The sequence below is a fragment of the Acyrthosiphon pisum genome, chromosome A3, assembly GCF_005508785.2.
Source record: "Acyrthosiphon pisum isolate AL4f chromosome A3, pea_aphid_22Mar2018_4r6ur, whole genome shotgun sequence".
NCBI lineage: Eukaryota > Metazoa > Arthropoda > Insecta > Hemiptera > Aphididae > Acyrthosiphon > Acyrthosiphon pisum.
In genome coordinates, this window is record NC_042496.1 from 37,652,945 (window position 1) to 37,678,384 (window position 25,440).

At 26.8% G+C, this 25,440-nt stretch overlaps 1 protein-coding gene across 2 annotated transcripts; it reads left to right on the top strand.

Annotated features, from left to right (window-relative positions):
- Positions 1-3,333: 3,333 nt before the first annotated feature.
- Positions 3,334-25,403, top strand: LOC100163803 (protein spire). 2 transcript variants are annotated; one of them, XM_008186357.2, is made up of 16 exons: positions 3,334-4,217; positions 10,436-10,503; positions 11,804-11,921; positions 16,340-16,476; positions 17,732-17,920; positions 18,188-18,217; positions 18,535-18,786; positions 20,182-20,293; positions 20,446-20,517; positions 20,584-20,717; positions 20,798-20,906; positions 22,254-22,426; positions 24,118-24,237; positions 24,300-24,401; positions 24,477-24,682; positions 24,767-25,403. In XM_008186357.2, exons 1-16 carry the CDS (start codon positions 3,953-3,955, stop codon positions 24,897-24,899), a joined length of 2,220 nt encoding a protein of 739 aa, XP_008184579.1. In that variant the 5' UTR covers positions 3,334-3,952; the 3' UTR covers positions 24,900-25,403. The 2 variants fall into 2 exon arrangements, with proteins under 2 accessions (XP_008184579.1, XP_001944998.2); XM_001944963.4 differs by lacking the exon at positions 18,188-18,217.
- The last annotated feature ends 37 nt before the right edge of the window (positions 25,404-25,440 follow it).

The following is a 25,440-nucleotide window of genomic DNA, read 5'->3' on the forward strand; positions in this document are numbered from 1 at the left end:
CCCCCCCCCCCCCCATTGCCCATATTATTATTACTTTTCAAAAATATTTATCAAGTTTCAACTCTCAACTATAGTAAGCAAGACGTAAATTTCATATATGTCTTACCAGAATGAATTCATATTTGAAAAAAAAAATGTATTTGCATACCAATTTTCATAAATAATCTGTAATTTTTAGGTAATAGTATGAATTACTTGTATGAAAGACCTTGTATTAAATTGCTTAGCCTTAGCTATACACATTTACTATTTTATAAGTTTTGAACTACAAATTAACTGTGGTTTGTACTATTAACTGTGTGTTAATTAACTTTAATTTGAGCTTTAAATGCTTATAAAACATAACCATGATGCCTATGTATCGTTAATATTTTAGCTATAATAAAAACTTACGCATTACATTTTTAAGCTTTTTGACCGAATGAATAATTTTTTATTGAAATTTATAGAAAAACAAATTTAAATTAATCAAATACAATCCAAATGAGGACGGTATAGCCAAGCTGGTTACCAAACAATTTTAATAAATTTTCATTTTTTTCCTCCAATTATTTTAGAAAACACTGAGAATTTTCAATTTCGACCTCCTAAAAGTATCAACTAGATCCAATTCGCTTCCAAAAACATACATCCGGCATCGATGTTTATGATCAGAGCATTTTTTCTTCTATAAAAGTGAAAAAGTTACAAACATTTTCAAATACCTCAAATAAACGTCAGAAATTATTAGACTGGACAAAATAAAAATAAAATTGTAACTAATTTTCAAGCCCCCCCTCCCAACTGAAAAATCCTGCGTACGCCACTGACATATTGTATGGCTATAATGCTATAATATAGTATATTACTATTATGGAGGATTTCCACACAGGTGGGCCTCTCTCCTCACGTTTTTTCATGTTGTTGTATATTTAAACTATACCAAATTTACTTAGGTACCTATTGTATGAAATAATATTACATAAATTGTAAATATACTTTTGTTTTCAATAAAAAATAAAAAAATATTATATATGCATATAAATATATAATACTTATACCCATAAAAATATTAAAATATTATGTTTTAGTTTCATTGATATTCCGAATTATTACGTTCCTAAAAATAGCTTATATATAAATAGGTATGTATAATATAATTTATATTTTACGACTTAATAAAATTATACATCTGTACCTTACAATGAAATTTTCAAAAATATTTATACAATTTTAAGCTATACATTTTTTAATTATTTATTATTTTTTCAATGACGTATTCAATATTCATGATCATTTTTGTTTGGTAAATGTTTTTAAATATTAAGGATAAAAAAATTATAGTTGAAACGATTTTGAACCATTGAAGTTCGCATTGATGATTTGACACGTTACGTCTCATTAGTGAATTACTCAATTAGTTATAAATACATTTATCTCAGTATATCACACGTTGTATAACTATATTAACTATCAGTACTCAATAAATACTTAATAGAAAATCAAGTCATAAAAAAATATTAGATAAGACATGAAAAACATTGGGGGAAGCTAATTTAATATTTGGGGAGGGGCTTAACCTGGGAGATCCCATGCTCCCCATTAGTTCCGACTATGCCTTTACGAGTTTTTACACAAACATTTAAATTATATTTAATAGGTATTTATAAGGTTTCACATTAATTTCATTAAAATTGTATACCTAAGTACCTATATAATAGTGTTAATACTATGTTATTACTTAATATATTATTTTGTTACTTTCTTTTTATACGGTGTTTTTGTACTATTTTATAATAATATATTATGTTAATAAATAATAGTGCGCCAGTGCATCACAATAATAATTAAAACTAAAAACATTATACAAATGTTCCCCTTTTTTTCACAACACCAAGCGGTAATCACTAATCCTTATTCACAATAATTAACATAATAATTTATAATTTAAGTTATAGCTCGAAACTATTATTTATTATGTGACAACGAGAAAATACAAAATTGCACGTATATAACAGTGTTCCGTGAAACTAAATTATAGCTAGGTACTTAATTTATTATAGGTATATTGGTGCCTACCTAGGTATTAGTTTTACAGAGTTTTACTACTATAATGTATTTTCCACCTACGTTTTTTATATTAATTAAAATCTAGTACATACTTGCATAAAGAATTAAGAATAACATTCCAAACATTGTGTAAGATCTTGTTTACCATCAATACTTATGCCGGCTATACCATAAGGCCATAATACCCACGTACTTGCAGTGTGCAGCTGGCTACTACCCATACTACTATCGGAGTATCGGACTATGCCAATATTATTATTGTTTAATTGGAAATGATACATTGTCTAGCTATAGTAGGTACCTATATAAAATATATGACAATGTGTACAGTTTAGTCGTGTGGATATGATATGGATATGTCGTGGTCTACAGATGGTCCTCTAGGAAATTTAAACTTTTCTACAATATTATGCATTTATTTAATAATATGAAATTGGTCATTTTAAGTTATATGTCAACTATTTTTAGGAAAAATAAAATTAAAAGTATATACTTCATATGCATTTGCATAAAATAACACTATGAAAACCATAAATTATATCAATATTATCATTTAAAAACACGAAGAATCTATATAAACAAAATATTTTGTTTTTTATTTAAACATATTTTATAATTATGAATTAAATACCTCCCTACTGTATTATGTATAATAGGTATATTTTGCAACATTTGTTAACATTTAATATATTTTATCGAGTAAAATAACAATATTAATTTTATTTTAAAGACGTAGTCACGTAGATGTTACGTTTATAAATGTAATATAACTACAAGGTTAACCGCTGGAGGTACCTATACAACATTTTTCAATATAACCATAATGGTCAATCAATATTAATTGTAAGGATTTAAAATTATTGAACGTTGGCCAAAAAATTGTTGAAAGTCGAATGGTTTTAAATACGAAGGATTAATCAGTGGCCCGGATAGCAAAACATTATTTTTATCATATTTTGAATAAAATATTATTTTAGCTTACCTACATATTTTAAAAATACAAACATCACCGTTAATTGTATTCTAGAAGTTACCTGATTATGAAATCAATATTGTATTATTGTTCGTATATCGAATTTATTTTATAAAGTATTGAATTGCTCAAAAATATCAATTATATTAAAATAATCATTATGTAATATTGATGGCTTACCGGTAAACAATATATTTTTAATTCGGACTTGTGTCGTTGTCGTGGGCGGTGCAGATGGCACACGCCCGTTTGTTAACACCAAACCGTAATAACCTTTCTAATAACAATAAAAAATTCCACCAGAGTAAACACTGACCGCGACCGCCGCCACCGACAACACTACCGTCTACCAGTTACCACCGCCGCAACCATCGCCGCAGGTTCGTCTGTTATTCTTTTTCGTTCGCCTATTCTATTTTTCCTGTTTTTTTAAATTTTATCATAATTTAAACTTTTGTCGTGTCTGATCGTCCGACATCGCAAGGCTCAACTGCTGACGAGTGGTACATTATTTAAACTGTTAACGTCGTCGTTTCGGGAAATTCGCGTTCCCGAAAGAATTATATCCCGTAAGTGGCATTTATTGTTTAAGATTTACGTACATCTATAACCTATTACCCAAAGTCATTACGAGATTTCGCGGTCCCGTTCGACTTTCGTCAACCCTCGTACTGCGAAACGTTCTGATTTTCATTTCACTCGCGTTTTCGTTCACCGAATCCGTGTCTGCACTGGCCTCATAAACGTCATGATCGTTTGTCGGGTTGTGTGTCTGTACTTTGTGACTAGAATTTTTTTCCGTTTCATTATTCGTCGTCGGATCTCTTGATGTCCGCGACGCGCTCATCCGACGACGTCAGTGTTCCTCGTCGGCTACTGAAGGATCGTTTGTCGACCTGTGGTTATACCAGTCCCATGTGAATAACAGACATGGACGTTCCGAACAATTTCAAGCCGTACCTCTGCAAGTTGGACGATAACGATTGTGTTTCACTCGTGAACATAATCAAGTCGTTCAATACACCTGTCAGCGAGGAACATGCATGGGCCCTGTGCTATCAGTGTGCCAAGTGTTTCAAGAATGCCTTTGAACGTGAACCAAACAAGTGTCGAGTGGTCAAGAATCTAGAAGAAGTCCGTATCCACAAGGATGGATTCATACACCCAAGCACCATATTGAACACTGAAGAATTAGGTATGTCTTGTGAATCGTTTCTCTATATTTAATTTTTAATGAAAATGAATGTTACGGGGTGAAATTTTTATTTTATATACTAAGGCAGATCACATTAGTTTAAGAGCAACACATTTTAATTAGTGTGAGTGTGTGACTACAGATCACAGTTGTACCTACCTACATATGTTTTTACTCAAGTTTTTGGTGTCAAATAGTTGATTTTTAATTTATTTAGGCTTACCTACATGGAGACTTACCAACCAGTGGTACAACTAGGAGGAGGGGCTTAGCCCCCTTGACTATGATTTAGCCCCCTCAAAATATTCCTTATTGATTTAGATATAAGCCGCTTATGGATTATTTTAAATTAATAGTTTTGTTAGGTGGGATGTAACCCCTCCCCACCTAGAATTTCAGCCCTAGTTAATCCTATGTCACCAACTAAGTATGTATAGAAATTGTTACTGATTCACTAGTTTACTATATGTATTTAATTTTTTTCTTCGCTGTGGTAAACCTTAGAATCAACGGATGATAGGGGATACTGTTTTAACAGTTTTCCTTATACCTACCACTTTAATTTATTAAATATACTTAAGTAATAACACTTACTTAAATTTAGTTATTACCTATATTGTAGCATACAAAAATACAGAATGCGCCCATAAAAAATAGTTTTTACCTATTAGGTACTCATAACATAATTAACTACAGTGACACCTGTATATAATGGACAGTAACAGGACCATTTAAAGTGTTCATTGAAAACAGGCTTTAGTATTATTTTAGTCAAACTTACTTTTATGTACTCACCTTATGTCGTACTTATATGAAAAAAAAAAAATCTGATAATAAATAACAATAGGTACCTACATATTAAATTCATGTACTCACAAACATCTTAGGTAGATATTATAATTATTAATATACACATTTATTAACATTATCGGCGATATAGAAGTACCTAGTATGTGGTTATTCATAATCTGTGCCTTGATATCACATGCATGCTGTAGCCGTTGTTTTCCATTATGAAGGTATCGGGAAGAAATATTTCTATCTGTGTCCATAATAGAAAGAGTTCATGTTATACACATGTCGTAAAGCATTTAAAGACCTATCTTTTTGCTGGGATTTTATTTAGTCCGTTGATTGAAGTGTTAGTGTCGGTTTGGTCAAGTTTTGCTGTATAAAATAGTTATAAGCTAAGGTGGTAGATACCATCTACATTCATTAGTGTCTGTACCGAGATCTGGACCTTATGGATAACCGTTCAAGATATGTTATAGCCTATAACATGATTTAAAAAATAAAAAAAAAAGATTTTATTTTATTGTTTTGTCTCTAACTACAAATATATATGCGAGTATATATGTAAGAACAATTTTTAAAAAATTACATTATGATTAATTTATTAATAAATACTTGAAAAATTAAATGTTTTCGTTGTCTTCTTGACCATTTTGTTTTCTTTCTTTGTTTTATTCTTCTTCATCTTGAAAAAAAACCAATGTATTTTATAAATTTTTTTTTTATCTATGAATATTTACTAAGTTAACTAAATTTTGTATTACTTAGCTTTATTATTGCATTGAGCGATAAGATAGTTCCTTGGATTTTCAAATTGAAACTAATGTCTGTTATCTTCTAACAATGTTTTATACAGTGGCGTGGCGAACGGTAATTTCAGAGGCCGAGGCCTCTGAAATTTTTCTTAAATAGAGGGGTGGGTGGTAGCCAGTGGGTCCCCTAGTAATTTTAATATGATATTCTCAATAGGTAGTCAATAACGATCTGAAATATAACTTGTTATATTACATTAATACATTATTATGTATAAATACTTGGGATATTTGTAACTGGCCTCTGGAAAATTTTTAGTTCGTCACGCCACTGGTTTTATATGTTGATTGTTGAGAAAGATCGTTCTTCAGAAGAGAGCGGTGCATATTTAAAAAATAACAATTCATTTGCTTTTAAGTCTTCGGGTAAGCCATCCATAGAAGTAATTTGTCCACTCAATATTTTTGAAATTGTATTTAATGTTTTATAGCCATTATTTTTTGCTATACTAATTTCTTGACTGTACCTGTAGCTTGCAACAATTTTAAATAGGTATATCTCAATTCCAACAGATAAAGGAATATTTCTTGCTTCAAGGCGAGTTATCACACCAGGTAAAAATCCAAAGTTTGATTTTATATATACCAGATTTGGAGCAACAACTGGATCACTTAAGTACTTTTGTGAGTTGTCAATACAAATAAAATCTTTTTTATCAAAAGATGTAATAATATCTCGTATTAGTGTTTGTAATTATCGCAATAATAAATAGCTTTTTTCAACCAGGTTCCCCATCTTGTAATGATTGGTTGTGAGGGAAGTGATAGGAGAGTTGCTTTTTCTTTAAAACAATTAATGCAATATGGAGACTTTATGCGTTTCGGTTTTATTAGTTTATCGGTCAGATAGTAAATTACCTAACCGATAATAAATATATTATTTTTAAATGAAAAATTACTTATTGTTCTTTTTTCTCTAAGCTAATTTAAGAACTTATTTCGAAAATTGTCAAATATGTTCTTAATTTTTCTTATATTCTGAAATATGCGAGGAAATATGCATTTATATGCAATAATAACAAAATATGCATAATACAATTTTTAATTTGATCTCCTGGTGTTATGAAACACATTTTTTGATCACTAGAATTTTCCTATGATCTTTCTAAAAAAAATTGAAAAAACTAGAAGTCCTCAGCTTTAGTTATAGGTATTTGTATCCTTTTAGGCTAGGGACCTGTTTTTGGCCCTTTCTACTCCCAGGTTTTTATTTAAATATCAGAAAAAATCATTTTATTTTGCATGATATTATAATGTGAACATTGAGCACATTTTCTTGACTACGATTAAGTAGCGGTAGGTACCTACACATTCAGGTAAACAATTTAACCTCTGAATTTAGAAATGCTATTACATATCATATTTGTATTATGCTTTGTTTAAATGTGTTACGTTTTTGTTTGTCTTAACCTGTTTAATGCGAGGTATAAACCAAACTTAGTTAAAGTAAATAATTAATTTTCCAAGTATTACTGTGATAAACCCAGATAAAACTATGCAGTCACGGTTAATCAGATAATCATGCCCATATGTACCTATGTTTATACCAAGGTTTATTAATTATTCAACTCGTTATTCAATAACTGTAAAACATCTAATATAAATAATTTTGATTAGGTATAAATTGCATAAGTCATTTAGAGTACCTAGTGATAGACTCAGTAATGAGTAATGAAAACAAGCATAGGAAACATTTTTTTTTTCCTAAATACATATTAATTGTTTATTTATACAAGTGCACTAAACTTTTATTATCGTCCAGAAAAAAACCATACTGTATAATGTAAATCTTGCAGTAAACATCGTTAATTTTGTACCACAATACATTAATTTAAAAGTAATATTAGTCAGATGTGTATTTTATGTACCTAGGTACATAACAATTGACATTGATTTATTTTTATTAGTTTTTATTCTTGTTACAATAAATCAAAATTACGTAAGTAGATAGGTACATAAGATATATTATGCAATGAATGTATGTATGAATCGTAAAAACATTTAAAAGATACTAATTAATAGGTAGGTACATAATTACTTTATAATTAGTATCTAGATCTAATTGGTTTTAAACCTATGTTTTATGAATTTATTAAACATTGTTAAAGACCTACCTATTATTGGCGTATACAGGGGGGAGGGTAGAGGGGGCTGCAGCCCCCCCCTGAAATGTTAAGAAAATTAAAAATTTATTTTAATGGTCTATGATAGTTGCTCAAAAAGTCTCAAATTGTATTTAAAATATTTAAATATGTACTACCCGAGGTACTACCTATACAGCAGAGTGACATACACTTACATGCATTTTAAATTTTAAGTTCGATAAATTTTGTCGAAATTAAAACTTTAAATATTTATAAAAAACATTGTGCATATATTTTTTAATATTTTTTAACTGCTATTGTAAAAATATATTAGGAGTCGTGTATTATATTTTCATGCTTTTTGAACAAACAAATAAAAATGTATTGTTATATATTATATAAAAAAAAAAATACAATATAAGAAAATCGCTACATGAGAAATCGAGTGAATATCAAGTAATATAATAATGATGTTAAAATTTGAACTTTAAACGCTCATAAAAACCCGTAAAAATTTAATATTATACTTTCCAGAAAAAAACATTTTTTTTTTTTTGATAAAGGTAGACAAAATTATGAGGAATCTTGTATTAAATTATCAAATCTTAGATAGTTGGATTTAAAAATACAATTTTTTATGAATTTCTAACTCAAAATAATTTGCACATTTACGTTATTTTTTGTAATTGGTCAAAATTCGAACTAAAAGCTTATATAAAAAAAAATGTGACTGTATTTATATATTTTTCAACTGTCATTGTAAGAATATATTAAGAGCCTCGTATTAAATTTCAAGCTTGTTGACTCAACGAATAAAATTAATAATTAATAAAAAAATATTGATTCTAAACAGCTGTAATAATTAATTAGTGGTTTTCTGTAGGTCGGCAAAAAAGACAATAGGGAGAGGATATAATCCCTAACCCCCCTTCCCTAAGCACGCCACTGTACCTATAAGTATTAACACTTCAGCTATCTATCTGTGCTAGTACGTATTTAATGTGTAAAAGTGTAAAAGTTGATCAGCCCTCCCCGAAAAAAAATCCTGGCTACGTCACTGCTACCTATATATTTATAATTTATATAATTTAACTTAAATAATAATTTATTAGGTATAAGTACTAAGGGTGTTGTAACTAACCCAAAAATCTTGGGGGAGGGGAGGAAAATCCTCCATACATTTTTCTAAAAAGTAACTCTACAGAGATTTGCGCCTATAGTCATTCAGTCTATTTTTATTATAAAAAAAAAATAAATGTCAAAATAATTATTTTTACTCTAGTTTCATTTTTCTTTTATTATTACTAATAAAAGGTATAGGTTTTTTTTAATTTATATAAATCAAGTTTGAAGATAAATTTGTCTTGAGGAGGGCTATGAGTAATTTTTGGGAGGCTTTTCCCCTCTAATTGCGCTTATGAGTAGATACTAACAAATTCTGGCTACACCTACACATGTTATACAATAATAAACTAATATGATTTATTGCTAGACTATTTTTACAATTTAATTTGAATTACTTTATATACTTTATGTCATATAATTATACGTAATAGATATAACCAAGAGTACAACTTACTATATCAACTATAGATAAAATAAAAACATTTTTTATATAGACATGTTTGTACGTGAATTAATTTTAAATATCTTCATTTTTAAAGCTGAGCCATTGTACAAGTTATAATATATTGTATTTTAGTCATTAAGTATTATAATTAATAATGGAAATAATATATTAAAGTTATGTATACCATCGTATATACCTATTTGTTATAAAAATATTTATTGGTTATTTTTTATTCTATAGATAGATACTAATCTGGCTACCTAGTTCTGAATTTATCTGCTTTTTATTGTAATATTGTAATATGAGTACCTAAAAAGAATAAAATTAGACATACATACCTCCTCCTATTATAATCTGGCCCCCTATGTATTGATTCCCCATAAGTTATTTCCAAGGATAATACAAGTATTTCAATTATATTAGGTATTTACATTTTCCTTGCAAATAAACCTATTATTTATAAATCTTAAATAATTCTATATAATATAGTCCAACCAGTATACCGCTTAATATCATTATTATTTATTGCCTAGGATGTCCTTAATTTCAGAGTGTCTGGGAAACTATTGTTTTAACAATAGGTAAGATATTTAAATACATAGGTACATACAAAAATGCTATTAAATAGTCTTGGATAAATTAATTATTGCACCTACCTAGATACTCATATCTAATTTATGGCCTGCTATAGTGGATTATCCAAGAGTAGAGAGGGGGGGCTCTTTCACTATGGGTTAAATAATTTTTATTATATAATTATACATATTTTAATGCATTCCAAATAAATCTATCAATTTGTAATAAAAATGTTAAACACTCCCTCTCTTGAAATAAAATTATCGTTTTTATGCACCTGACCTACTACTTACATCATTTACACTTTTACAAAAATTAAATGATACTTTTGTATAATTCAGAACTAGAAAATTATGTCAGTATACATTTTTATGTTTGTTTCAGCTGAATCTCTGGAAAATATTGAAAAACTTAGTAATGAAAATGATAGTAAAACTATACTTCAACATCATGTAAGTATTAAGTACCTATTTTTAATATGTTATTATGTAGCATGAGCAAATTTATAATTATTTATGATTACAAGTAATTATAGATTTAAATTAATTGACTATTTAGTATGATAAATTGTTGACTATCAATGTTGACTAATAGTTGTTACCTGTCTAATATACATTACTAAAAAATATACTAATTGTGATTTCATTAAAATAATTTTCAAGTTTCTTTTAAAATATAATTACTAATTAATGCTGTTCTTACAATATCTGGTTAAAGTTAACGGACACTTAACCTGTGGAATTTAGCAATAATAAAATCAATTATCAGCCGGGTAGCGTTGACTAATAACAGATTTTATTATTGGCAGATTTTGGAGGGTTAAGTGTCGGTTAACTTTAACTGGGCATTTTAAGAACGGCCCTAAGTCTGTTTATTTTATCTAGTAGTTACAGATATTAAAGAATCAAGTAAATTTTAGAAAATTCTTTATTTTATTTGTACATATTGATGTAGTAAGTATTTGCCTAGTTTAGGTAATTTGGTTAAATATTATTTTAACACACATTTAATTTTACAATACTCTGTAGTCTGTACAGTATCTACATTGTATTTTAAATTCAATAGGTATCATTAAAAATGTATAATCACAAAAATGTTTTGTCGGTTATTAATTTATAAATACCTACATTTTCATTTTAGTGTTCTGGGAACTGTATTGTATTGTTATACAAATTAACATAATTCTTAATGCATAAAAATGAGTAGGTAATAATTAAAATAATTTCTTTTTCTTTTTTAAATCAACTAGTAACGGTAGTCCTTTTATGGTTTTTATTTAGTTTTAGAGTTCATTTCCTTATGTTTTTAATATACTTTCTATTTTTAAATTAGAATAAATTGTCAATTTTATACCTTAAATATATCATACAATATTTAAAAGCCCTTTTATATTATCCATATTAATTGTACTTAGGTGTACCTAACATTTGGACTGAAAATTGGTAAAAAAAATCAGATAAAAAATATATTAATATTTCTTAAGATATTTCCATATATAAAATATAATTTTCATACCAATAACCTATATTTTACATTTTTTCTTAAATACATATTGTTGAAAACAATTTATATTGTAAATAATATTATTTAAAATGCATAAAACACAATAAGATATTTTTAAATTTGTTAAAAGTTATTTACTGTATCTATATCTATAAACAAGATAAATGTATTTAAAATATAAATATTTTAAACTGACACATTTAAAAAATTATATTTTGTCATATACTTTCATAATACTAATTTACATAGGTGATTGCCAGTCTAGGATATATTGTTTTCCAAGTACTAGATTTTGGAATTGATGAAGATGAAGAAAGGTCATTAAATCCTGAGTTGGAATCATTAATAAAACGAATGATAGCTTCATGTAAGTAAATAATATTAACTAGTACCAAAAATTTTAATAATTAACAATAAATAAGTAGAATTATTAATTAGTATATAATTGGTAGGTATGAGTATTATATTTTTTGATAGGCAAGTAAATTATCAAAACATAAATTTGTTTAAAAAAAATCAAGGAACTTGCTCTATTGTGTAGTCAGTGTCTATGGTATTCCATCATTGAGTTGGCCATTGTAATGTATGTTTTAAATTGAATGCAATGATAAATCATTGTAGGTATACAAACAATATTTCTGAGCAGATGTCAGTTGCCAATATTTTTAAGGATATTATGTTATCTGTATATATATTATAGATACACATTTGACATATAGTTGAACTAATTTTTGGAAGAATCAAAATGCATATAGTAATAATTATAAAATGCCTAAAAAAAAAAAAAATAGGCATTTTGTATTTTTGAGGTTTTTAGGTTTCTGTAAAAACTACTTTTATGGAACTTAGTAATTCATTTTTAAGCCTCAATTATAAAATTATAAAATCTTAGAACAGTTTAACAAAAAATTGTGATTTTTTAGTTGCTGTATGAACATTATATTATCATTTATTTGATTGTATTAAATTTTCAAGCTTTTCTTTCTAACATAATTATTGCATAAATAATAATGTCCAACTCAAAATCTAAAACTAAACATGACGTTTGAAATTTTCATATTAATATGACAAAAACAACAAATTATGTATGCGAAATAAATTAATATTTTGAGACTTCTTCTAATAACATTTGGAAATTATATCAATTTTAAATATACCAAAACAAATGTGAAGGTCATTATTTCATTTTTGTTACATAAGTATATAAATATAAATTTAGCAAGTTGATTGCAAAATAGTTTTTTATAAGATTTTTAATTTTTATATTTCTTAAGTCTGTGTTGATTTTTTCAAACAGATTATTTAATTTATGTTATGTCACTTATGTATAATAATAGTTACACCATTTTAAACGTACATAATCATATTATAATTAATTTTGTATGATTTAAGGTATTTAGATAATTAGAGTTTGTATAATAATTTTATTTTATATAGTGTAGTAGGTACTTGAAATATATTCATGCTGTTGTATCATAATTTTTATGTTTATTATTTATTGATTTTTAAAATTCTAAAATATATTCAAGTATACTACCAACAAATTATGCATAGTGTATCAATAAGGTGATACTTATCATTTTTTTTAAGTTATCAATAATAATTATTCTTTGACGGTGAAAAAAAAAATTAAATGTATACTGAAAAAAAGTTAAACTTTACTCATAATAGTTTCTGTGATGAATAAGGTAATTTTTATTGTTAATGATCTGATAAATGTAACCATGGCATTTCAAATGTACAAACTTTCCATTCACTATTATCCACTTCTACTTATTCTAGCAGTTGTTAGAACCTAGTACTGACTACTTTAAAGAAGTATGTTACAATTGCCACTACTTTCCACAAAAAGTAGTCCATTACAATGATGATTATTTTTATTTTCCTTAAAAACATCATATATTTATCAATATTTTATAGCTAACATAAAACTACCTATAAATAATTAATGTTGGTTGTGTAAGGTATAACTACATTACAATACATTTACATTATTATTTTCTAATGTTTTCTGTTATGAAAAATTGTATTTTACTTATATTGTTAATTAAAGCAATATTTATTTTATAGAATAAAATATGTTTAATGGGTTGGTTCTTGTTTTTTGAGTCTTATCTAAAAGTTGAGTACTAATTTTCAGAGTACTAGAAAATTTGTGAGCACTACAAAATTATGACCTTTATTCAGTATTCTTATTAGATACATTTAATATTTGTAATTTTAGATTCTTAGCAATGAATGTAATGATTTTACAATGATGTGTCTTTTTGTTGTGTGTCTGTTATCACCTTTTGGGACAGTAAACATCTTTTCTGGTTTTCTAGTAAATCTATTTGATTTAAGATTTTTTTTTAGAAGAGAGGAGGTCGGGGCAAGAGTAAAATTTCTTATTATTTTTAAAAACCACTGAAAAAAAGCAAAACAAAAAATTAAATGGTGATTTTTACACTAAACCAATTTTTGACAAAATTGATTTAGTTTTTTTGGTGTACCTCAAAAACTAATAAACTTGGATATTTTAAATTTGCACAAATTGTTTATATGACAATTTTGCATACATGGCGATTACGGCTCGGATCTTAAAGCACAATTATTAATAACAAAAAAGGCATTATATTGTTAGAAAATATTATTTATTTTTTTTTAAAAAAAAGCATGAACAAAAATTAACTTAAGCTGAGTATAATATTGAATAAAAATATTGAAAAATGAATTTAAATTTAAAAAAAGTATTAACAACCTTGTATTTTGCTAATATTTGCAGGCTATCTGTAGGTCAATAAGCTATCAACGATAACATTACGTTTAGTAAATTTAATAATCAAGCCTATGAATGAAAACAATAATAATCCACTAAATGTCTGTATTCTTAATTTTTACATTTCTTATTAATTAAATACTACAGCATGATAAAGTATGGAATATATAATTGCAAAAAAACATTTACATAAAAGAAGCAAAAATAAATTGGTTTTATTTGGCATCAAAATGACACAAAACAAATAAATAAAGAAGATTTTTATCTCATATCTAAAAACAGAAGCATATCCTATAAAATCCGAGCCCTAATGATGACATTTCAAAATATTTTATCTATTTGAGTTGTTTATAGCCATGAGAAATTTTAGATTTTTTAAGTTTTTTTTCGATTCTGGTCGATAACTAATTTTTTGCTTTGTCAAAATACTTGAAAATTGAATTCAAGGTTGCTTATGGTATAAGTATAATTTAAAAAAAATTTGTTTAAGTTCACAATAATTTTCATGAACATCTGAATTTTGTCAAAATGATGAAAATTTGCCAACTATTTTGTTGTTAGAAATCCATAAAAATTTATATTTCATAAAAAATGTTCTTTTCATAGCTAATATTTGAGTTTATTGGAATGTCAAAATAAATTGTTATGACCATTTAAAGTTCAAAATGTTTTGGCATCTGGATTCACCCGTAAACTAACAATTTCTTATTGAAAGATTTTCTTATTTTGTTTTAATTCAAAATAAAATGGCTGTATATACTTGGTATTAAGTTTTCACCAAAATATGTTTATTTTATAATTTTATAATATATATATTATATGTAACTTTCAAAATATTCTGACTCGTTTTGAACTATTTAAATATTTAATTTTTTTAAATTTTTTTCCATGAATGTTGAATAACGCTACTATACCCACTTGTTACTTTTTATTCAATTATTTTTCCAATAAATCATCTGAGTACTCGAAATTGCTCAACACTTTTTTTAGAACCAAAGTTTGAGTGCTTGTACAATTATTGAAGTTGAGACGTTGAGTACTTGCTCAAATGGAAATTAATTTAACAATTTGATACTTATTATCTCTGAGCTAAAAATAATACATAATATTTATATTGTCGGAAATAAACCTTTCATAAATATTATCTTCTTTGATAAATTTAATGTTTAATTGTATTCACTATACACGATTTTGGCCTTAAACTTTAAAATATATACAACTATTTGAATATTTAATGAAAATTAGTAATCCAGCTTTAAAAATATTGACATAAATTATCTATTAAAATTGGCTAGCTCTATTTTTTAAGAAACACAGAAACAATAATTTTTTTTAGTTAAGTCCTATAAATAATATCATAAATTGTAATTATTACTATTGTAGATTTCTAATTGTAATTTTCTATTTTTAATTTTTTAAAAAATATTAAAAATAAAAGAATGGTAAAATTAACTTTAAATACCTATATATAGCTCACAAAATGTCTTAAGTATTTTGCAAACTATTTCATGTCTAGTAAATGCTAATATGAATATTTGGTAAAAATGTCTACAGTTATTCATTTTTGAGATTTTGTGTAAAAATGTAAGTTTTTTTTAGCGCTTGATTATAAGTTCTGGGAATTTTTCACCTCTGACTCCCCAAATTAATAACTAGATCCAATTTGCATCAGAAACCAAACCCCCTTAAAGTTTAAAATCAAATTTTTCTGCTTTTGACAAAAAAAAATAAATACATTTATTGCTCTGTTCAGAATCCAAATGATACTTTGACTTGAACAAGACAATTGACACAGCGTAACGGCCTTTGAGACTTATTTAAATAAATATTATATGTCAAATGTATTTAGAAATATTTTTCAATTTCTTGTGTTGACTGACTCTTTTCAAATTTTTATTTTAAAATTAATCATTAACCATTTTTATTTATTACTTATTTTTGTTATCAATCAATTACAGATCAATTTTTATAGGGTCCTCATTTTAATTTGATTTTAATAATTATTATGTACTCCTCAAAATTTTCAGTTGAATATGGTTTACATGCTCAATCTATGGACCATGGGCAATCAGGTGAAACTGATGATGAAGGAATTGAAAGAGATTCTGCCGAATGTGAAGAAATATCACGAAATAATTTTGCTACTTTTGATGATGTGTTGGAGGTAAATATATTTTTTTTACTAATAAATAATAATAGTTATTTAATTTTCATTTGATGTGCTCGGGATTTTTAAATTTGTTAAATAACAATTTCATGATTTTTGGGGTCTTTAAGAGGACGTCGCGCTATGTACGACATATTTTTGTTCGTTAGTTTTATAGGGTGGTGTCAGTTTTATATAACATTTATATTTAAAAATGCTCATAATTCACTTAAGGGGATCACATTACACGTATTTATTTCGTACGTTTTAGACCAATAAGCGGTGGTAAATTACACATACTTCCGAATGTCCGATTTTAATTTTTAATATATATAAATATTATATATGTATGAATTTTTTAGCAAAATAACTAGGCTTTCAAGAAGACGATTTTCAATTTTAAAGGGCCATAAAATTTGGATATTTTTTTAAAAATCTTATGAAATAATTGCAGTACATTTGTATTTATTTTGGGCTTTTTGGGTTTTATATAAAAAAAGTGGTTCCTACAAAGCATAGTCTAAGATGTTACGAATTCAACCCTTTTTTTGAAGTTACAATCAAACTTTAGGAAGTATGTTTAATTTACTACCGCTTTTGGTAGTTTTTATAGGTAATACATATAAGAATATATTTCGTTTATCTCGAATTATTGACATGTGAATATGCGTGCGAGAGTGGCACATGACAGATTCCGAACGTATCCCCACATACTAATGATTATTTACTTCGCACACAACCACACTGTGTAACGAGTATAAGACATCGATTTTGCCTATACGCGACCACCTTCAATCCCCTTAAAAATTAAAATGGCGTTCAACATGTTAAACTCTTGATTCAAAACAGATAAATAATGATACACTCAAAATTCTTCATTGAATATCTGCTTTTGTGTTAATTCATAAATTTATTAAAAATGTTTGAACAATTTCTTCATCCAAACTCTTGAGTTTTAATATTTTCCAATCACATACCAACTTTATAAAATTGTATCTCAAGTCAGTGTTCGAATTGGGAAAAATTTAGTAGAGGAGCTCAATCCAACGATTTAAAAACTGCGTTCCATGGGTGCAATTACTCAACACAGACCTGTGGGGGCCCTTGCCACCCACATCCCACACTCTCCTGCCTTACATATATTTCAAAGACCTCTGTCCCTCTGCGTGCCCCTCCCCCCAATTCGAGCACCAATCTTAAGCACCTCTATTGTTAGATAATATTTCCTACTTTTATGTATATATTTTTGGTAATGTTAAAATGTTTATTCTAGGAATGCAGTAGACATATAGGTGTGTCAGGATTGGGTTCTGAAACTCATTATAAAGCAGTATGCAGGGCGTTAGTGGCAGAGGCTTTAGAGCTTTCGTCATTTTTAGATAAATTATCTGATGGAACTGTCAGTTTAAGACACAGAAATTCTACTTCAGCGGAATTAAGTACATTGGATTACAGTGATTGGGTAAGCTATAAAGTGTTGAATTGAATATTCATTATTGTAGATTTTTATAAATCAACTAATTTCTAATGATCATCTTAAGTATAATTTGATTAGCCTATGTTAAATAGTAGAGCGTTATCCTTAATATTTGTGTTCACATAATTATGTTTGATTGTGAATAATATCTACTGCATTATGGCTTTAGGAAGTGAATTTGTAAGTTTGTAATGTTTATAATATTTATTATGGCATCAAAACTAACACATTTGTTGTGTTACTTTTTGTTAGCCCAACCGCAGAAAGTGGAGTATTTTACAAGTATGTCTAGATTATAGTACAACAAATTACATTTTATTATAGTTCAAAATAATAATTTTGATTTATAAATTATACAGGTTAAAATGGTTTTTATGAGGAATTTTATAGTTTACATTTCAACTGTACTACATTTTAACTTAGATTTTAGTTGAGATATTATGCTTTTATATTATGATTTATGATACAAATTGTAATAGTTTTACCAACATATTTTGTAAATTAAATAATAATGATACAAATATTAGTTATTATATATAATATGTGTTTATGTTGTATTTTAACAATCAAAATATAATTTATAAAAAAAAAATGTGTAGGCACGATTATGGATACAATTAATACGAGAATTACGGCGTGGCGTGCAATTAAAAAAAGTTGATCAAAGATCTCATACTGGAGATGAATTTGTTGAATATGCATTAACCCCTTATGAAATGTTAATGGACGACATAAGGTCCAGAAGATATACTTTAAAAAGAGTTACCCCTCCAGAAATTCCTGCCAGAATTCAAAGAGATGCTCATGATGCAATACTCGAATTTATTAGATCAAGGCCGCCATTAAAAAGCGTGAGTACATTTTAACAATTATTAGAAATAACTAAATAAGATAATAATATACATAATCAACATATTATGTATTATGAATTTTATTGCATTATAATAAAGTAATTGGCACGGGTCTAATGTGTGATCTATCGATAAACCAATTTTTTTGTGATATTATCACTTTTAATTTTTAACTTTGTATATCTAAAACTATTGAACATTTATGTAGACATAAATATATGATACACAGTGAAACTATGCTGTATGTGCTTATTAAAAAAAAAAAAGAAAAAAAGGAAGAAATTCGGTAGGCAATAAAAGTAATATATACAAATGTACAAAAATAAAAATATTGTTATATGTAGTGGAAAACTTGAAGAGTATTGAGGGACATTTCAAAAGAAATTCAAATAGAGGTAACAAACAATAAATTTCACTAAGATGTCCTAAAAACTAATTCCAAATGTTTTATTAAATTTGTGCACCAATAATTTGCTTACATTTACTGATTTAAATGGTATAGTTTTCTATCGCTGTGAGATTTTGGAGCTTCTGTAGTTTATTATATAGTATATAAGCCTACAATGTTGATAGATCGCATGTTAGACAAGTGTCAAGTATTTTATATCCATAGAATATTGTTAAAAAAGTTTTAAATTAATTTCCATAAAGTCGTATACACATTTATACTCAATAAGGTCTGTGCCACACAGTGGTTGAAACTTGTTAAAACCACTTAATTATTGAAACAGAAAAAATAGACAGGTAGTGCCAAACAGCGTGTTGTAACCGCAGATAAACGCAACATGCGGCGTATCACTTGCGTGTTTAATGTTTAACTATTTGTGGTGCCGGCCTAATATCAGTGATTTTATGTTGGTAAACCTTTGCGTACATTTTTACAACACTATTTTACTTAAATTTGTAAATAGTGTTGTGTCTGGTGACATTGTTTTAATAGATATTTAAAGTTATTTTTAAATCTTTTTATTTAGAAGTTATTACAAGAACATTCCTAAAATGAAACAATGTCAATATGGTCATTGTAAAATTATATAATATATAACTAAACTATCAATGTACTATAATAACCATTTTTTATATTATATTGTGAAACATTTCATTTGCAGAAAAATTAAAATGTATGTACATTTTTGTTTTTTTTTAAAGTGCCTATATTAATTATAAGAATATAACAAATAATAATTATTCAATTTAATTTAGTGTAATTAAAACTGTAGATAAGCTCTATATTTTAATGTTTTATCCCTTTGATAAATCTAACATAACTTCCCTCGTATTTGTATTTACTAATAGTATTAATGTAAAAATTTTTCAATATACTTTGTCATGTGAATACTAATTATAAGTTGTTAATTGTTATATTACTTACTTGAGAATTAATGATTATTTCAGGCTGCTGCAAGAAAACTAGCTCCTCGTCAACAAGATAAACTTTCACCAAGGGAACATCTATTGGAGTGTATAAAAAGTGGAAATGTCAAGTTGCGTTCTACTTCATTAACCAGTAAGCTCATTGAATTTTAAAATTAATATAATACATTTTTGTTACTTTTTTAACAATGTTTATCATACTATTTTTATTAGTACATGAATTATTCAGTATTGTTCTAGATGTGCTCAGTTTTAATTTACAATTCTGTTTTTACATTTATTTAGAAAGTCCTTTCCGTAATATAAAATCATCAAGATCAATGTCGAGTCCTCCAAACCGTTCCAATAAATCAAAAAGTAATTTATTTTATTTGTTCAATAATTTAATGATTCCAAGCAAATAATTTTTAATTTTTTGTTTAGTTCACTATGACGATTCATCTATAAACAATTCAGAAGAAGAATATATGCCAAACCAATCGATAAAAAGTATGCTTGATCCAAGTAAAGAGCGCAAGCTTATAAAAGTGGATTTTTCTGCATTAGCACGTTTAGTGGTATGTTAATATATTAATAACACATTATTTTGTTAGAATTTGTTTTTTGTTCATGTGTGTTTTCCACACCAAATTTTCAGAGTTCTGATTCTGAAGACGATTTTGATGACGATGAAGAAGATAACAAATTTAAGACTACTACTGAGGAAAAAACTGAAGAATCCACATATTTGGGCGTGTCCACTCAAGGTAGTGATTCCCAACCAAACAACTGTGATTTGCACTTTCGATTAAAAACATTGTCACCAACCTCATCCTGTGTGATATCTTAAAATAATCTATCTTGTCTTGAGTTCTTGTAACATTCCTAGTTTTTTTTTATGTTTATTTAAATCTTTGTTTTTGTTTTTTTATATCATCATTTTATTGTTTATGTTAAAACCATTTAACCATTGTGATTTTGTGTTGTGGTTGTCACTGTACCACCCAGTCATATTTTCAACATTATAAAACATTTTAAACTAGTTTATTAATTAAAATTAAATTTTTCGTTCAGTCTGAATAATAAATTATAATATAAATTATGATTCAAAGTGAGAAAAAAAAATATTGTTACAATTTAAATCTTGAATTATTATTCATACATATCTTAAAAAATATTTATAATTGATGTATTATATTTTGTACATAAATATGAGGTGATTGATACATGAAATTAAGGATTATTTTTTTCTAATTAAGTTACTATCCACATTCACATTTTAGACTGCACCACGATCAACACTTTTGCTTCATCTGTCTTGGTAATTTATGTTTATGATTTGTTTTTGTTTTTGTAAATATTATTTTATTTAGGTATAGAATTTTATTTTGTAGAATTTAACATTCTGTTGAAATTTATAAGACCAGCTGTTATATATATTCTAAACAGAATAGTATAAAATTATGTGTACACAATCCAGGTGAGTTTAATTAAAAATTACCTTTTTGGGTAAATGTCTACTTGATTATGCGTAAAATAAGTCTTAAGGTTTTTTTTCTATGCTTGCTACAATAACATTTAACCTTTATACTAATACTCCTTTTACATTTTTAACACATTGTTATTATGTATATAAAAATCCTTGGATTAATAACAAAATGTAACTTAGTCTTTGTTTTAATACTTCATAAATCAAAATAATGTATGTAATTGTAACAAATTAGTTTTTTTTATTTATGTTATGATTGTTGTCATAACTAAAAAAAATATCTGCATATAATTAACAATACATAATAACATAAATGTTTTTAATGTTGTAGAAATTCTATTACAGAATTCTATTATATTCTATAGTGTTAAAACAATTTAATTTTACAATATGAATTATTTCTATGATTCACATTTTAATTAATTTGAATAAATGTAAACCGCTTACTTAACAATTTAATGTTGAATGTATAAATGTTCTACTTACATAACTTATAAATTGGGAAATGGCAAAATGTATTAATTTAGCAATTGAAAATTGAAATAAATATTTGACATTTTGTTGTTTGCAAAATAATATATTAATAAAATGTACTGTTATTTGATTCTGATATTGTTGGTTGTAGAAGAAAAACATGGACCTACAGAAACAAAATTCAATAAAAATATCCATGCTATAAGAAAACAGCAACGAAGGCATACAATTGCTGATCAATCATCTCTGTCTTTTATTAAACCAATGGGTGGATTATGGAAGCAATCTCGCAGACAATCCATGTACAAGAACACTTTACCTACTGTAAGTGGTTCCTCTCTTTATGTATTTATTAAGTTTAAATTTAATATACGTGGATGATAAAAATTATTTTACAACAAAATGGGTATTGATAAATTATTTTCATAGTCTATATCAGTAGCGGCTCGTTCTGGGGAGACTTAAATTATATAACATAAATTCCATATAACAACGAACAAGAAAAACCTTTTTATTGAAACAATTAATTATATTAATACATCAATTAATATTTAGTTAATATTTTTAACTTAATTTAATGCTTATAAAAATGTAAAAAAAATAATAAATTTTAGATGGATATACGTATAATAATTATTAAATAATTAATAAACCGTGAATAAAACGTCTCATTCTATACTCTGTTCCATCTAAGAGTGAACCACTCGGCTGACCAAAATACGTTTTTTCCGCGCATTTCCACCACAATCCGGACATCGGTAAGAGTTTTAACATAGGCGCCCGACGGCCGACGACGGCTGGCGATGACTGACCGCCAATCACAGAGCGCATAGCCATCGCTTGATGGGCAGGTACTGTTCGGCGGCTCAGTCTGCGTGCGCGAAAGCGGTTCACTCTTAGATGGAACAGAGTATAGTAAAGCTAATTAAGCACGGCGCAGCGTCACAGCATTAAAATTACTGTTTTGAACCTAGGTTCAATAGCGTCTATGATACGCAGCTTATTCTCCCCGGCTCCCTCCGACCAACCAGCCATGCCATTACATGTTACGATTGCAACTGACAGGCTTCAGTTACACTGAACCGGCGACCGTCGTAATGAGCCGTATTGACCCCCAGAAATGACTAAAATAGTATTTTTATCGAGATAACTCGATTACCCTATTAATAGGTTTTCGATTTTGTGAATTTTAATTTATAATAATATATAAACAATGAAAATGATATAATATATTTTCAATTCAAATAAAAATATTTCTATACATAATTATTTTTAATTAATTATATTATTTACAAGTAGCTAGTTTATTTTTAAGGGGAGACACAGTCTCAAAGTTTCCCCTGACGAGGAGCCGCCCCTGGTCCATATTATAAAATGTATGTATCATAATACTTTTAAACTGGTATTTAATTGTTATTAGTTAAATGTTTTTCTTAGTACAATTATTATCAGATTAAGAGGACACCTAACCTGCATGTTTTGTCTCTGTCTAAAAAAATTACAAATGTACAACATAGAAAATTTGGATTTAAATATCTTTATAAAGTAGAAACCTACGAGATGAAGTGATATTATTAATTTGAAGTTTTAAAATTGATCAATTCACTCAAATATTAATAAAATCTAATAACAAGCAAATTTGCTATGCGTCTATGCTGTAAGTTTATAAGACTGAGACAACACAATATTTGAGGTCTACTTAATGTTTTTATGTTCAGTTGAAATTCTTCATGATTTCATAACTTTATTGATAACTTAAATTATATTATATATTAATTATTTACTACTTAAAAATCTCAGTTTTTATTCGTTATTTGTAATTATTTTAACATTACCTAAAGATACACCAGGCCTAATCTATTAGTTTTTTTACTAAATAGTAAATAATAAATATTTAACACTTTTAAAAATAACAGTTTATTTTCAAAATAGTAATTTTTGTTAATTTACCTATATTGTTGTAAATTAAGTAATTGAATTGTTTTAATCAATTAAATTAATAAATATGTTTATAGAGTGATTGTTTGACCTTAACTCTGCAAGAGCTCATACATATTCGTAGTGTGCTTACCAAAGCAGAGATAGAAAGTTTACCAGTTGAAGGAAATTTTAAAGAAGATGTTGAAAATCGAAAAGTACATATTTATTTTGTATAGAAGGATTTGAAATGGATTTATAAATATTTTCTTTGTTGTAGGTTTGCTTCTTATGTATGAAAACCAGATTTGGAATTTTTGGACCTTGGGGACAGGAATGCAAAATGTGCCAGCGAACAGTTTGTTCAAAATGTTGTACCAAAGTAATTAATTTAAAATAAAATTATTCAGAATCTTTGACTATATTTTAAAATAAATACCTATTTGTTATATTATAGATGCGTATGCCAACTGATCATTTGTCCCAAATCCCAGTTGTAGCACTCAGTCCAAATGTAGCAATATCTGAACAAAATCCTTGGTGGTCGAAGAGCAGTTGGGGCAGTGCTCCATCTAGTCCTCAAAAAGCAACAGTTGGTTGTCCCAATAACAGTATGTCCGCAAGTTACCATGGTTCATCTACAGTCACACAAAACATCACTCGGTAATAATCTCTTACTTAAATCCATCATTTCAGAAAATAAACTCTAATTTTAACTTTTTTCAAAATAAATATTTGATGTTTCAGCACCAAATATAGTGCACAAATGGCCGTCTGCCTGGACTGTAAGACAATGGTACTGCAAGAAATCAAAACGTCTAGAGTGAATCGCTCAAATTTACTTCGCCATTTAACACTTGACTTGTCATCTGTTTATTAGTCAATTGCACGTTGATATGTATTCCTTTCATTGTCACTTAACATTCCATTGTTGATTGCTAAATATTATTTGAAATTGTAGTATTAATTTACTTAGTGAATATTTACTATAACTCATGATAATTGTATTGAACGCCTAATTCAATGACTAAATGTCATTTCTATTTGATAGTTGTATTTAATTAATTGAAATTAAATTAATAAACACCATTGTAGCACAAATGAAACATATATTGTATAATTTTAATTGTATTGTAAAAAAATAATTGATAATGTATAACTTATATATTTTTGTCTTTTAGAATTAGTAATAATTTTGTTTATTGTTGCTATTTATATTTTGATATTGCTACTGCAGTTGTCCTGAAATCTCAGTAGATTTGTCTCTGATTGTTTAGATATTCATCTTAAATGTTAATTACTGTAATTGTAAATGAAAAGATCGATGTTGAAATTTAAAATTTTAAACTTATTATGTATTGCAATATATTTTTTTGACAGTTGAGTTATTGTCTTTTGAAATTGATTAGAAAATGTTTTGG

Excerpts from the sequence above, each read along its gene's own strand:
- LOC100163803 (XM_008186357.2), top strand. The coding sequence starts at position 3,953 with ATGGACGTTCCGAACAATTTCAAGCCGTACCTCTGCAAGTTGGACGAT. Across the intron at positions 10,504-11,803 it reads AAACTATACTTCAACATCAT|GTGATTGCCAGTCTAGGATA; the intron begins GTAAGTATTAAG and ends TAATTTACATAG. Across the intron at positions 18,787-20,181 it reads CAAGGCCGCCATTAAAAAGC|GCTGCTGCAAGAAAACTAGC; the intron begins GTGAGTACATTT and ends TGATTATTTCAG.